General features: G+C 49.1%; 1 protein-coding gene across 1 annotated transcript; it reads right to left on the bottom strand.

Annotated features, from left to right (window-relative positions):
* Window positions 1–686: 686 nt before the first annotated feature.
* On the bottom strand, window positions 687–15580 carry LOC105311163 (ER membrane protein complex subunit 1-like; the record flags this gene model as incomplete). The annotated part of the gene is made up of 19 exons (XM_023526966.1): window positions 15441–15580; window positions 12895–13019; window positions 12180–12245; window positions 11848–11941; window positions 10894–11022; window positions 9651–9777; window positions 8922–9071; window positions 8452–8619; window positions 7878–7949; window positions 7440–7502; window positions 6694–6816; window positions 5847–5943; window positions 5392–5511; window positions 3498–3697; window positions 3204–3353; window positions 2365–2526; window positions 1896–2015; window positions 1164–1288; window positions 687–1063 (listed from the first exon to the last, which is right to left on the bottom strand). Coding segments are annotated over exons 1-19 (2575 nt in total), but the record flags the coding sequence as incomplete, so codon positions are not given.
* Between the last annotated feature and the right edge of the window lie 98 nt (window positions 15581–15678).

Genomic DNA, 15678 nt, shown 5'->3' with positions numbered 1-15678 from the left:
TCTGGGTTTCTCTGCCATCATTGGCTTCAATCTTCCCCACCACACTGAGCTCCCTGGAGATAGGTCCGAGTCACTTTCCCTCCAAAAACCTCACAACAAAGCCTGACAACAAAGCCTCTCTCACACCTCCCCACTCCTCACTCTATCATCCCTGCTCCCCAAGCCCGGACTCTGGCGTCCATCGAACACAGCAGTCTAGGGACGGATGAAAGACCAAAATTATAACCACTTACTAGGGAGGCTGCTCAGGGAGCGCACGGGCAGTGAGAGCAATGGGGAGACGGGCAGAGGCAGAGCGCCTGGGAACCGGTAACGTGCTGGCTGGGCTGGAGGCGGGGACAGCACAGTTCTGGAGAACTGTGCCTCAGAGAGGCGCACCAAAAAAGCAACGGGGGTAGAAAGCGAAGGGCTAGACCAAGATCCGCGTAAGACGCGGGGGTTCCCGAGTTGCAGCCCCCAGAGGAATAAGGGGAGGGTAAAGCAGTCAGGACAAAGCACTGTCCTGCTGTCGGGGCTAGGTGTGCTCCGGGCCTAAGGAGCTGGGGGTTCAGAGAGCTGCGGGGCGGCCAGTGGAGGTCGGCGCCCCGAGAGGGGACGAAGCTGTCGGTGCATCACGGCTGGGACCGGGTCAGCACTGCACGGTGCAGGGGGAAGTCAGGGGCCGGGGCGCGGGAGCCAGGCGTTACCTTTGCAGTCGCCGCCGCCCAGCCCTAGCCCCAGGCCGCCCAGGATGCTCTCGGACTGGCCGTCGCTGTATATGAAGGCCGTGTCCAGCTCGGTGTGGCCGCGCTCCAGGAAGGCTCGCACGGCCTTGGCGCTGGCGGGTGCGTCCATGTGGCGTCCCATTTCCATGGCGCCTAGTACGGTGGCTGGCCGGGCTTGAGCGCCCGAGACAACCCGCGGCGGCAGGGACATGGCGACGGCGGTGTGAACCTGCGGCGGCCCGGAACGTCGTGCACAGCGAGCGGCGGCGCGGCACACAGTGCGAGTCGCGGCGCGCAGCATGAGGTCGGCGCCTGCGCACTGGGGCGCCTGGGCCCCGCCCACCGTGGCGGGGAGGAGCCTGGGAGGCGGCCGGGGAGCTTAGACCAGGAACGCCGAGTACCCCAAGTTTGCTCGGCTGGCTCGCACCGCCCCCAGGGATAGTCGGACGGGAGCGCGGCGCAAGAGGCGGAGCCATGCGGCTGGGGGGCGGGACGGCGCCTCGGGTCAGCTGACCCAGGCAGTGGCGACAGAACGCAGAAGCCGGGCGGGCTGGCAGATCTGGACGTGGTGAGCTGGTTTGAGGCTGGGGGCAAACCCGAAGGCTGCGGGTCAGGACTCTGGGGCTTCTCTGCAACATCTTTTCTACACTCTCCTCCAGCTCCTGGACTGTCCTGGGGCTCCTGTTCCCTACTTGGGGCGTGAGATCCTGGTTGAAGATCTGGGCCGGGATTGAGTGGGCCTCGGGAGCCTATGTCCTCATCCTTAGGGGCGACGAGTATGGCCTCATTTCCAGAAATAAAATTCAAAGCACACACTCTATCAAGAGTGGATTAATAATGTTATCTTTGTATAGAAAGTACTATTACTCAACCCCCAACCCCACCTGCCACCCTCCTCAAAATAGAGAAAAATGACCCTTCTCTCTACTACGGAAAAGAAATGTAAAATGATAGCTCCATGGAAGCAGAGACTCTGTCTATCGTTCACTGCTCTTTTCAGAGCATCTAGAACCATGCCTGCCGAGTAGAAGCTGCTCAGTAAATATGAAAATGATTTTGAATCAGGTATCAGGACTCTGCTGATCTAAATTTACAACAGAATAAATAGTAAAATTCACTTCTTAGCCAAATCGCCAGGAAACACCCACATCCCTCCTGCAAAGGGTCCTGCCAGGATGCCCTCTTCCTTACCTTTCGAAGTCGATATCCACACAGCCGTCCCTGTTCTGCATCCACCAAATAGAAGAAGATGGAAGGGGCCAGCTCATGTAGCTGTCGCAAGACATTCCGGGTGGCTGGGAATGCTGTGACCTTGAAAACCCCAGAAAGTCCAAGAAAATAGTTAAAGGAAAAGGTCAGGAATGTCTGAGCAGTTTCTCAATACTTATTACTACTTCCCATCAAAGAGAGCCTAAGAATAAAACAGCAAATCTTAGGAGAACTGAAGTCTACTGAACTCGGTTAGGGCTTAGATTTAGTTCTGTTAAGACTAAGTTTCCACAAGTGCAGAAAAGTAATCGAGTCACTCAGAGATGCCCTTCAAGCTCAAATGTGCGCTGTGAACAGCTCCCATCTCTGGTACACTGACTGCTGTCTGACCACCCCGCCCCTACGCCCGACTCCACCTGAATGTTCTCCAGCCACTCTGAAGATGTCATACCTTGTACTCATCATCTATCAACAGCAGCACCTTGGCATAGTCTTGATCCATGATGGGGAGAAGCAAAGACTGCAAGATGGGGCGCTTCAGCACTGGGGGAGCCACCTGACTCCACTTCCCAAAAATGGGATTGAAGACATAGAGAGAACTCATTCCTGTCTCCTGAAATAGGCAGTCAAACTGTCAGCCTCAACCAACATGAAAAGAATGCAAATCCCAGGGGTAAATCTGGAAAGCTGGGATTCAGTTCAACTGTGCCAGACTCCTTAGTCTTTGCCCTCTTTGTGGAAAACAGTCTTGGCTGAAGGAGAATGGTCCCTGAGACTCATGTGTCAAAAAGAAAACGGTCCCACTTCCTCTTGACCCCAAAGCGAATCAAGAACTGGACATGCTGAGGAAGAAATAAAACAGTCAAGAACCAATTCAGCAACCCCAAGGCAGCCATTCTAGCAGAATGTCTCCAAACCCCCTTTCTAACAACACAAGAACGAACCCACAAAAATACATCTAATTCTGGGAATCAGAGATATAAAGAGCTCTGTGTCCTGCTCTCCCTCATCTAGAGATGAGAAAATAGCCGCTCAGCTACTAACAGCTGCCTACGTTTGGGAAGACAGCGAGCTGGCTTACTACAGATCTGGTAAAGTCACATCCACTTGCCAGTCAATTCCACATCAGTCCTGGATGGTTCCTCCACTCAGGCAAAAATTGGAAGAACCAGCTCTAGCCCCTGAGTATCCATCTTTAACTCTTTAAGAGTTCCAAAGGCCGAGAATAAATTTAAGTTATGAAACACCAAAAAGCCACACCACTTTGGCTAGAATCCGAGGTGGCCTCACCTTGTCCTTTACCAGCAGGGTGCACTGTGGGGGGTGGGGGAAGTGAGCAGTAGTTCTCTGCACCATCAGTTTAAAGGCGGAGTCTGGCTTGACATTGGGGAGATACTGTTTCCACAGGATGGTGCCAGAGCTGCTCTCAATGCCAAAAAGCTGCAAGATAAACAAGCAACTGGCTCACTACTAGAAAGACAAACCGAAAAACTGATTCCATCCGTGAAGATTAGAACTGGCACTCACCCCCGCCACTCCTGGAGTCTGAGAAAGTTTGGTACCTGGGGCTGAACCCCCTCTCACCTTGCCTGAGGCTGTCACCATCACCATCATCTTCTGGAGGTTGAATTCATCTCTGGCCAGGTTATCGATGTTGATCTCGTTCTTAATCTGACTTCGGGGCTTTCGAGCATCGTAAAACATTTTCCAGAGGTGGGAACTCCACGCCTGCAGCAGGATGAGCTGGGACGAGAGGCGTTTCAGGAACATCCCCAGCAAGCCGTCTGGTATCAAGGAAAAGGCAATGCAGTTGAGGCTCCCTCCCCATCAGACTAGGTGTGTCCGGCTAGCGGGTACTTACTTTTCTTAGTGAGGGGTCGCTCCCCCTCCTGTCATCCACACGCCAGGTGGTGCGCCCAAGGGGCAGTCCTGTGTCTGATGCCAATAGTCTCACAGACAGGTACAACCATGCAGGAACTTCCGAAACCTACCTGGCTCTTAGTACTTCCCCTGCCTGGAATCTTGGAATAGGAGACTAAACGGTGAGAGATCAGCCATGCAGGATGCAGTCATGCTGTAAATGTCTCCACCACAGCCCCACATCCAGAAGAGCCAGAGGAAGGCTTCCGGGTGCCATGACAAAACCAGAAGAGGAAGGGGTGTGGGGTGCAGGGGTGCAGGTGTGTGTGTATTGTGACTGGGTACTTTCATTTCCCACTGCTTCATTCCTACTCTATCAACTGTTTTGTTGTTGTTGTTGTTGTTTTGTTTTTTTCCTCTTTTCTTTCTTTTACTTAACACTAAACTGGTGCGTCCGCATGCGGGGCTCCACCACCCGACTGAACTCGGTGCGACGAACTGGCCAGTTTGGCATGGCCCTTATCGTTCACTGTACCCCTGAATCCGTCGATGAGGCCACCACCCTCAAATCTCCTCTATAGAAGGATCTGGTCCCCGAAGTAAGGTAGCACAGTAAAGACCACGGCCTCCAGAGTCTGGCAAACCTGGATTAAAATCTCAGCTCCACTGCTTACTAGTTGGGTGACCCTGAGAAATGTACTTGACCTTTGGCCTCAGGTTCCTCATCTATAAAATGGCATGTAACCCACTGACTGGGCTGTTACAAGATGAAACCACATGATATATGTGTACAGGGCCTCGCAGAGTGCAGGGCACACAGTAAAGGAGGAGTGCCTTTGCTTAGCCTATTTTCCATCAACCTCAGGTCAAGGAAGAGACGTGAGAGGCAAACAGAACAAGTCACAGCCATAGCAGTCCACACACACAGTACAGACCTTGCCGATCCAAGTCAGGGAAAACAAAGACTTAACTGAAAAGCTAGTCACGTGGTAGGCAATGAGCAACAAGGCAGCAGGAAGCAGATTTTACCTTGAATCGCTGGATCCAGGCAGCAAAAATAAATAGTAAAGTCAAATTAATCCTCGGCTTAAGAAAATCAGCAATGCCTAGCAGGGTGCCTGGCCCAGAGCAGGCCTTCCATAAATATCTGTTGGCTACTTAGATGAATGGATGGAAGGGAGAGAGGCTGGAGGCAGGAGTGAATCAGAGTAGAGGAAACCAAGCCCCTCCTGGGGGCTGAGACTGTGGCTAGTCCCAGGCATGTTTCCCTAGAAAAGTTTGGCTGTTGCTTTAGGGACAATAGGTGTGTAGTGCCTGACGTGGTGCCTGATAAATTTCAAGTACTCAAGACAGTATCACTATCTATATTAAAATATTTTTTTCCTCAGGACCTTTCTTTAGAGTGACCCAAAGATCACTTCTTTCAGAGAAAAGAATGCTTACATAAACCGTATGGTCCAAAAGCTCCGAAAATTGCTCACAGAACTAGTTCAAAACAGACTGACAATATGGCTGCACTCAGGAAGCTCGGACTGCCATCAGATAGCATCGCCTGTGTGTCCCAGTCCCAGAGCGCCCCCTCCACCAACTCTGCTGTCCCAGCCCCTTCGGTTCATACCTGCCTTCTTGCCAAATTCTCCTTCCAGCTCAGCTTGCGCCCCGGTCAGGGGGAGGTCCACCATCTCCAGGCACAGCACCTCTGCCAGAGACTCCTCGCGGCTCCACAGCACCACCTTCCCTGCTACAGAAGCCACGGTCACAGAGCTAGGCCTGCCTCCCTCACCTCCCGAAGAGATTCATCATGGTGGCTCAGGGAGCCCTGCAGCTCTTGCGTCAAAGAGAGAAATGGCAGAGCAAGGGGCTGGATTCAACAAGTCAACTGAAAAAAGGTTCTATAACCCGCCATGGATTGCTAAAGAATTATTCAAAAGCAAGTGACGTATTTCTTGATATGATATCGAGGGCACACTCCACTTGAATCTTTCCCAGAAGCCTGTCCATAGCCCCAAGTAAAGAGTCTGATTGGAACTCATGGGCAGGCCTGAAAAAATGGGGTGAATGAGGTCCACTCACCCAGCTGCTGCAGGAAAAGTAGCAGATGGTCCTCTGTCTGTACCAAGGCCCGGTAGCCCACTGAGTCGTCCTTCTTCAAGAATACCTGAATGTACAGCTGTAAGCCAGAGTCAAGACCACTGCAGTCAGTGAGAGTTCAAGTGCCTCTTAGAGCCCCGGATCCCAAGATTCAAAGCATCAGGAGTGGCTAGAGATCTAGGTCACAGCATTACTTGAAGTCTAGACAATACAGATATTACCTAGATTCCAATAAAATAATATAGATTATTAGTAAAATAATATAGATTATTAGGAGCCAACTCAATGGTGCCAGACCTCTCGGATGCCATGTCATTCACCACGCATCAATCACACCCCACAAAGCAAGCAGGAGGGAAGATTAAACTTCCCATTTTAGAAATAAAGCCACAGCCCAGACAGGCTGAGGAACACAACTAATTATGCACAAAGGCAATGCTGGGCAGCGACTAAGAGTGCAGACTGTGGGGGTAGCGGCCTCTTACTAGCTCTGTGACTCTGGACAGGGTTCTGCATCTCACCAGACGGTGTCCTCGTTTACAAATGAGGGCAGCAATAACCACCTCATGAAACCGTCAAAAGGGTTAACTTAATCAGTGCATAAGTGAAAGCTCAGCACAGTGCCTGGCACGGTGACAACTTGGCACAAATGGTAACTGCTTTCCTGTTATTCACAGGAATATGACAAGTCAGTGGCTCAGAAAGAACTAGAACTCATATCCTGAGAGCCCTAACCCAGGACCCATGGCTGTAACCTGGCCCTAAGGAAAGGGAGCCCCATGCTGAAAAGCCCACAGGATGGAGCCTGAGGACAAAGGTCTCCACTCACCCGCTCTGGCCGAGTGCCATTTTGTTCCAGGCTAAAGGTGATCGTGGTGTCGAGCAGCCGCCGACCTGTCTCCACTAAGTAGAGGTTAATGATGTAGGTCTGGTTGAAGCAAGCCAGCAAGTCCTAGGGATACAGACAGCGTGGGTCAGCTAGAGGGATCCCCCAAAGCAAAGTCCCCCAAAGGAAGTCCAAGAACTGGAAGGACTTCAGACCCAGGCCTGAAGAGGAAATATATGCAAAGAAAAATAAGAGAGAAGAGAAAGCTAAATCCTAAAGCAGAAATAAGATGCCTGAACAAAAAAATAAAATTACGGCCACTCTGCTTGTTTCAGAGGAAACCAGTACAGCATAGCAGAGAATTCCCAAAAAGCCAGGAAACCACAACCCCTTGGAAAAGCTTAGGAGAGAAAAGCTACGGCAGATGCCTGAGCCTCCAGCTGAGGTCTCACGCTCCGCCTCAGTGCGACTGCGCAGATTACCACCCAAGATCCCACCAGGATCCCAAAAGAAATGAGGAAACTGAGACCCAGAGGAAAAAGCAGTTAATAACAGATTCTAGAGAGTCTACTTCCTAATCCTCCTCAGGTAAAGAGGATCAAGAGAAATATCATTTGCAAAACTTAGGAAACCCCACTGGAGGCTGGAAACTCTAGGAGACTTGCTGATAACCTAAGCTGCTCCCCCAGCTATACTGGGTGACCTCTTGTGTCTCTAAGTCTGACACACTTCCCAATGCCACACCCTACCTGTGGACTAGACTTCTCCGAAAGGCTCCCTACTGACCCATCTTCGGAATTGCTAGGTTTCTGCTAGGGAAAAGAGAAGACAGAAGGAAAAAATTGAGCCAAAGTGTCACTTCTCAGTCACCAAAACGAAGCTTTCACTTCTGTGTCTTCTCTGTACTTGGGAGAAGGCACAGCTCATTTCCCATTCCTGCCCACAAAGCCTGTGCAACCTGTAATGGTCCCAGATAAAGGTAAGGTCGTCATATAAGGGTCCCGCTCCTGGAGACCAATGGGGTGTGCAGAAAGCTCTATAGATGAAGCGACAACTTATTTCTCAACAGCCTCCTGCTCCCTGGTTTCAAAGTGACCAGGAGATTATGCCCACTTTTGGTTCCCAGGGCTCCTGGCAGACATGAGGAAGGAAACCCCCAAATGCTGACTCTTAATCTCAACACTCACCACTTCGTTCCGACAGGTCATGACTGCAGCCACTGTCTTCTCCCCAGTGGTGGCAAAGCTCACTAGGGCAGTCTGGGGGAAAAAGCAGGGTGCAGTTCCAAAACGGGGCCTCTATTAGCCAACAGCCTCCCACAGGGTCACTTCTATAGGGAAGCCCCTTAGCTTTGGAGTTGAGAGGGCTCCCAACTTCGGGGCATAATAGCCAGGCCACATGAGAGCAGAGGAAGGCCCCAGCTGCATCCAAAACTGAAAACTGGCCTTTCCCCTGCCTCCAACACAGATGCAGGTCAATCCTCAATCCCACACTGCTCTTAGCATCCATCGGAATCTCTAATTAATGTCCTCACTCCTCTAGACTCAGAGGAAGGTGCCAGTTTTACTCTAAAGATCCTTTTTAACTCTCAGAAGAAAAAGTATCCCATTTCTGCTCTAAGGCTAACCCCTTTTAAGCCACTTATGAAAAGATATCTTCTATCTTGAGCAAATGTCTCCAGCTTCTAAGGCAGGGAATTCTAGCATCCATGTCTTAGCTAGATCCTCCCGAATCCTAGCAAACCATGCTGTCTAAAGTTACCTGTGGGAAGTTTTTGAGCAGACTCAGGACCCCATTATGGTAGTGCAGAAGAGCATAGTGGCTTGGGGACAACTGCAGGAAGAACTGAGCACGAGATGGATCCACTGGGTGGGGCTGTGTGGGCAGGACCTGGGGTTGGAATCCACTTGCAAATTCTAAGTCGAGAGACTGGGAGGCAAGGAGGAGGAGGATTAGGGCTAGAAGCCGAGAAGTCAGTTTTCCATCCCAGGCTTGCATCCTCTGCCCCACTTTGCCAGTGAAGTAACTAGGCCAAGGCACATGGCCTCTAGAAGCTCCAATTCAGATTCTCTAAAGAGGAGAGTGGCTCGCTTCCCCTTTTCGCCAGGTCAACCAGAGACCTGATCTCCGAATAGCTGCCGAGGCCCAGGATGGAAGCGGTGACACTGGGGGGACTTTTCTAAACAGCAAAGGCATGCCTTGAGCCAAGGGAAACAGCACTAGCCTCTCACCTGCAGTGGGATGTGCCTCAACTCCCATTCCGTCTCCAGGGCCAAAGTCTGGAGGGACCGTGAGCTTGGGTCAGGGCACACCAGGACAGCCTCATCCACCACACCGCAGGCTCCAGTGAGACTCTGCAGCCAGGGAGTCGAAACCCTGACCTACGTGAAAGACATCATAACGGGAGGCCCGTGAGAATTTTTACACTTTCCCTCTCAGCTCGTCAGCAGTCACCGCCACATTCCACTGGGCGGGTCGGGGGTAGGAGTCAGGGGCTAAGCACAAGGTTCTTCATGGCCAGTCCCAAAGAGCTCTTCCTGTCCCCCCAGCCTTCTGAAAGCTCCAAAGATATAGGAAAATCATGATTTTCTTTCTGGTTACTGGAAAATATATACCAGGTCATTGTAAATACCATAATTCAGATAAGCATTTCCCTACTGTATCTGTCGTATGTGCTTTCTCTACCATTATTTTATACTATCATCTTGTAAGATACTTACAGGTAACAAACAGACCTATGCAAGTTCTTTAGCCACCCCAGGAGAATACCATGCATGAATGCAAGGGCTTTATATAAATACCTGATGAGGAAAAGGTAGCCTCCAAGTAACCAGGATCAGAGACCTTAAATGGCTTTTGCATCTGCCTAGCCCAGCTCCCTGGTCCCCAGTGCAAAGAAGGGCTCTATCTATTCCCCTCCTCAATTCACAAGATTCCTCCAGGCATATGCCTGACCATACCTGCTGCATGATCTCTCCATCTTCCACATTAAACTTGACAATGTTCACATGGCTGAAGGGAACAACACCGAGGGCCCACACGACCCCAGAGCCATAGGAATACACCATCTGGTAATGGATGCTGTCACTAAGGGACAGCAGAAAAAGCAGGGAGCAAGTTTTAGCCGTAGGACAGAACCATCCTCAGGGGTCAGCGAAAACTAGGCTGCCATATCCTTAGCCAGATGTCATAAACTAGCAGTCCCCAAATAGGTTTTGTTTGGCTCACACGGTTGTTGGGGGTTTTTTTAATTTTATTTTAATTAGTTGCTCACATTTAGAACTGAGATTTAACGTGTGAAAATCAAACTTCTAGCTTTTCTTAAAAGGTAAGATGTGGCAACACTAGGCCTACCTACGTAGAGGTCTCCAACCCCCGAGCCACAGACTGGTACCAGTTCGTGGCCTGTTAGGAACAGTGCCACACAGCAGGAGATGAGCGGCAGGCAAGCAAGCAGAGCTTCATCTGTTCTTACAGCCGATCCCCAGCGCTAGCATCCCCACCTCAGCTCCATTTCAGATCATCAGGCCTTAGACTCTCATAGGAGCACCAGTCCCTGGTGTCATAAAGGTTGGAGACCATGGCTATAGGGCACCTATCGCCTGAGTAAGGCTGCCCCCTTGAGGTAAGTCAGGCACACTCTAGCTCCCAAGAATCCCCACTGACCTGCTTGCTCCTGGATGCTATGCACTTGGCCCCATAGGAATCTGAGTTTTGGGTTCCTGCCTTAAAATTTGAAAATAGCCACGGGTGGTCTAAGCACATCCCTTCCTTTCCTCCCTCCCTCTTGTTCCTTCCTAGCTTCAATGCTTCCCACCACCAGGACCTCTCAAGCCACCTCAAACCTTCTTAAGTTCCTACTCTGGCCCTTCCTGAGCTTTTCTAATTCTTAATATGAAAGCCTCAGTCTGACTTGAAGCAGAAGTCAAAAGGTGTGAAGCAGTATGACCATGAGCAAGTGAGCCACTCCCCTTGCTTGACTGGCTCCCATGCCAAGTTTAAGAGTTTTCTCTCCAATGCAAAGGAAACTCCAGAGGTAGCACAGGATTTGAGTTCAGGCCTCCATCTAGCAAGCCCAACACACTACACTTGATGCCAACATAAAGTAAGCCTGGGCCTAAGCGATGCTTCAACCCTAAAGGAGAAAGAGGCTTGCAGAGAGCAGAACCAGGTAGCTGTCACCCGGTGAGAAGGCAGCTTTACCTTTCTGGAAGATGTTCTACCCACTTTAGGTGCCCACTGGAGAGGTGATGGAGGGCAAGAGTGGTCTTCTTCAGGACCGCAATGTACCTCACTGAGTCCTGCAGGCCTACCAGCCCAAGTGCCTGGAAACTGAGCACAGAAACAGGGGTGAACACTGCCCATCGCCTCCAGAGCCCCAGGCTAGAGGAGACAACTTGGAACATACTGCCACTGTAGCCTAGCAAGGAAGAAAATAGGCTTTGGCATCAAACACATTTGGATCCTAAGCCTGCCTCTGTGTTTGGTTAGCTAACCTGAGAGATTGCACTTTCAACCACTGGGCAGTACAGCTTCCCTGACAACCCCTGAATTTCCTAAGGGTTGGTCTCTCCTTCCCCTGGGATTCGTAGCAGCCATGCCAACCCTCTACCATGCCACCCATCAGAGAGTACTGTCAACACTGGGCTACATGCCTGCCTCCCACAACCAACGATGAGTTCCTTGATGACGGAAACTGTCTCACAGTCACATGTGTATTACCACCGCCTAGGGGCTTCCCAAGAGTTACTGAATGAGTGTCAGGTATACAAGTTAATGCGGATGACAGTATCATTTAAACAACTTCAGCAAAGATATAATAGTAGCTCAAACATCACAAGTTTTATGTTATGTTCTTTTATCTAGAACGCTGCAAAGCTCTCAAGTCATCGTAAGATTAGGAAAAGCAGTCAAGTATGAGAATAAATACTGCACCTAGCTGAGAGCTCTGCATCTAAAAGGTGTTCAACAAATGCTGGCTGAGTAAACACACATGTTCCATGACCTCAAGAATAAAAACGGGGTATTTGAGGCGCTTTTGCTCTGTAGCAGTCCCTGGGGAAAAACCCGAAAGGCCAAAAGGTGCTGTCCATGAAGACCAGTGTTCCAGCAAAGCCTTGAACCAGCCAAGATGAAGTACAGCTTCTTCTCCTCTACCTGCCACTGTCCAAGGTAATCTCCCAGTTTAGGCCCCCAATGTTAGTCTCCCAGGAACGCATGATCCGACCTCCATTGGACACAGTGATTGCATCTGGAAAAGAAAAGAACACAGTGACATCATCTCCCAAACTGGTGCTCTGCAGCCTCCTAGGGCCTGTGAGCAGTTGCCTCACTTCTGATGTATGAATGCAAATAGGGACTATTTGCATACCTGTTCTTTCCTGTTGGGAACACCCCTTCTCCATTCCCTACCAGACCCTGTAGACGGAACCAAGGAACGGGAAGAGGGAGCCAATACCATGATAGAGACAAAGCAGGACTCTGCTTACCTTGTCCATACAGTAGCATGGCATCCACAGCCCCTTCTGCCGTGCCCTTGTCAACATGGCGCCACACTGAGAGACAATGAGAGTTGGACGTTACTATGAACTGAACATAGATATCCAAGAAAATGGGTAGGAGAGAACTGAAGAGGTCTTGGTTTGCACAGCAGTATCCAATTTTATGTCAAGAGAAGGAAGGATTACAGGTTACTGGCAATGATCCACTCCCAGTCGCTGGGAAATGAGGGGATGAGGGGTTGCGAGGAGCTGCTACTATCCCGATGCGGTCTCTGGGTTTCCCATCCCCACTTCCACCCAGCCAAACACATAAATGAGCAATGACAAAATTAACAAAGTCTATATGAGTCACAAGAAAAATAGTGATTATGAATCACCTATCCAAGTAACTTGGGGATGGGGTGGCAGATCCAAACCTTTAGTGCAAAACAGAATAACGTGGTTTTTTGGCAGCAATATCTTATTTAAAAACACTCAGGACTTGGGCTGAGGGAATAAACTACAAAGGCCAGTTATAGAAATACATTAAATGACAAGTCAGAAAAAGAGAATTGCTGGAATCCAGCAAGAGATGCATCTTTTGGCTGACTTTTCCCTAACTTGGGAACCAACCAGGCATACTTCACAAGCCTCAGGCCATTCTGGATTCACTGTGGTCAACCATTCCATCCCGAGCTAACTGGCGTACATAGAATTCACTCACAGATCTCTCCAGTCCGAGAATTTAATGCTGCAATCACATTCTTCTCTGTGGCCACAACCAACTTCTTGGATCCAGGGGAAAACTCCAAGGAGGCAAACTTGAGCTTCCCAACATACTGCTGTCTCCTGAAGAAAAGAGTACAGTGAAATGTAAGGGACCAAAACCATCGCTGCACAAAATGCTTTGGAAAAAGACAACTGCACAAATACACAAAGTTATCACCATCATACCTATCTAAGGATGTAAGAGAAATATCTGTTAACGAGGAGATCTGACCAAAAGCAAGATCTCTATGCAAAGCAGTCAGAAGCAAAGGGAATACGAGAAAGACTATACCTAAAAGAGGAGAAATACAAGTCTTCCTTCCATATACAAGCATGTATTTATCTCAATTGACATCCAAAAAAACTCCTGGCCTAAATCCCACTAGAACAAACATCACAGTCCTCTCTGCATTCATTAATAGTGGGACTAGGCACTCATATTACACACAAGGGAAGAAATACAAACTCTGTTGTGCATAAGCACACAGTCCAACTTTCCCTTCTATTTTCATTGACCTCCGGAGAAAAAAAAATTATGCAACAAAACTCCACGGACTGGGTCAGGCCTTTGTTCTCTACGACCTTTTCTAGCCCACACTATGTTCAGGATCCATTTGACCCATTACTCATGCTTTCCTTAGAATATATCCTAGCACTTCAGCACTCTTGCTGAAGCACAAAGAGAATATAATTAGCTTCACGTGGCAGACTACCAAGTACATGAGAGGTGCTTGCACATTGCTGCTAATGAAGTAGTGCATTCTCTAGCAAAGAAAACAAACATACATGATATTTACATTCAGTTTCTCTTGTCATGATGTTGTTTGGTCCAATTTTCTTTTTAATGAAGAAACTAAGCTGGTAGTAAAGATACGCTCATATAACAATTGACAGTGTCTACCTATAGTTCCAATTGTTTTCTTCTCACTGTATCCTGTGAACACTGTATGACGTACATAGGACAAATATTACTCCCATTTTATAGGTAAGTAAACCAAAGTCCATTGAAGTCAACTAATTACTGTCAGAACTAGAAGGCAAAACTAAGACCTTCTGACTCTAAATCTCATGCTCTTTTAAAATACTGTCATCTTTTATCTGAACTATAAAAGTAATGCCTGCTCACTGCAGAATATGTGAAAAATACATAAAAGTATTGAAAAAATCAAAAATGCCTAAAATATCACCACCATAAACTTTTCAATCTTTTGGTGTATTTTCTCTGGTTTTCAATTTGTAAACTGTATATACCTAAAATTTCGCTAAATTAGAATCATACCGTCTATTCTGTACGTGTACTACATACATATTAGACCGTGAGCATTTGCCCCCATCATTAAAAATGTAACTTATGTTGCACTGTCACACCATTTTATATCACACACATATACAACAGTTCCCCGAATGGTGTTGTTTCTTTATAACGATTTGCCGTGAGGACTTAACTCTTATTTATATCAATGAACTAATGGTAAAATTGGTTTTGGTGTATGCCATTTCATTTAAAGTCACAGAATCTATTGATGATGTTAAGTGAGGACTTACTGCCTATCTGCCCCATGAGCTCCTTCCCATCTGTGTATCCATAGCACCTAGAACATTGATCTATATAGGCACTCGACAAATATGTGAAGTAATTGCCTGATACAGAGAAGACTTCACAGAGGAGGTATCTGAGCTGGGCTCTGAAGGATAAAACGTTCCCTGAGTAGTAATAATAATGGGTAACACTTATTGATTGCACTCAATGAGCCAGGCATTGTGCAAATTTAAGGAATTAAGGGACTAATGTTAGTAAATCATTTCACAGATAAACCGTGGCATAGAGTGGTTAAGTCATTTTCCCAAGAACACACAACTCTTAAGTGAAAAAATTGAGATTCAACCAAAAGCAAGCCAATTCCAAGGCCTTAAGTAAGAAGGTGGGGGAATGGTGGGGGTGGGGGTGAGTGAGTGAGCGACACCTCCATGAATGGCACCTCCTGGCCGACGTGAAACATGAGCGGCTCGGTTCTGAGCCCAGAGCCGGGCTGGTCTGGAAAGAAGGGGAAAGAGGACTCCGTTTAGGACATATAATAACACCCAAGGCCCTGTTAACATGGTCAAGAGACGCCAATTCGAAAAGGAATGACAGTTCACTGAGGGCTGTCGACCTCTGACACGCAGTGGATCAGAAACCTGCCAGTCACAGAAATGAGACCGGACGGGAAAGGAGGGAACCGTGGTCTCTGACCTGAACACCAAGCATGACACGATTGAATGACAGGGCCAGCTGCACCAGCTTGCAACCTATAATCACATGGGGAGGTTTAGATACGCCCCCCAACGTTTGGTTTAATGCTCTGCTGTCGCCATTCTAAAACTTAACTTTTGAACAAGGGTCTCACATTTCCTTTTGCACTGGGCCCCCGCAGGTCATGTAGCCTAGCCAGTCCTGCTGCATGTTAACCTCCCTCCCTTTAGCAAGGGAAAATAGCCCGAAGAGGCCCCACATGTACGCACCAATCGAACTTGCCCACTTGGTCTTCGTAGACCGCGGCCGCAGGGACAAGAAGGGTCGCCCAGAGCCAGAACCGGGAGGCGGAGGCCGCCGCCGCCGCCGCCGCCATGATGGGAGCCCGGACCCCGCCTTCCGCCGATCCGGCATGCACCGCGTTGCCACCTCCGCCTCCGCGGAACCATAGAGTTGGAACGACACGCAAAGCCCTCGGTGGGGCGCTCAGGATCCGGTGGCTCCCAG

The sequence above is a fragment of the Pteropus vampyrus genome, unplaced genomic scaffold (assembly GCF_000151845.1).
Source record: "Pteropus vampyrus isolate Shadow unplaced genomic scaffold, Pvam_2.0 Scaffold1000000988, whole genome shotgun sequence".
In the NCBI taxonomy this organism is placed as follows: Eukaryota; Metazoa; Chordata; class Mammalia; order Chiroptera; family Pteropodidae; genus Pteropus; species Pteropus vampyrus.
Note: the sequence above shows the minus strand (reverse complement) of the source record. Positions and strands in the feature narration are given on the sequence as shown.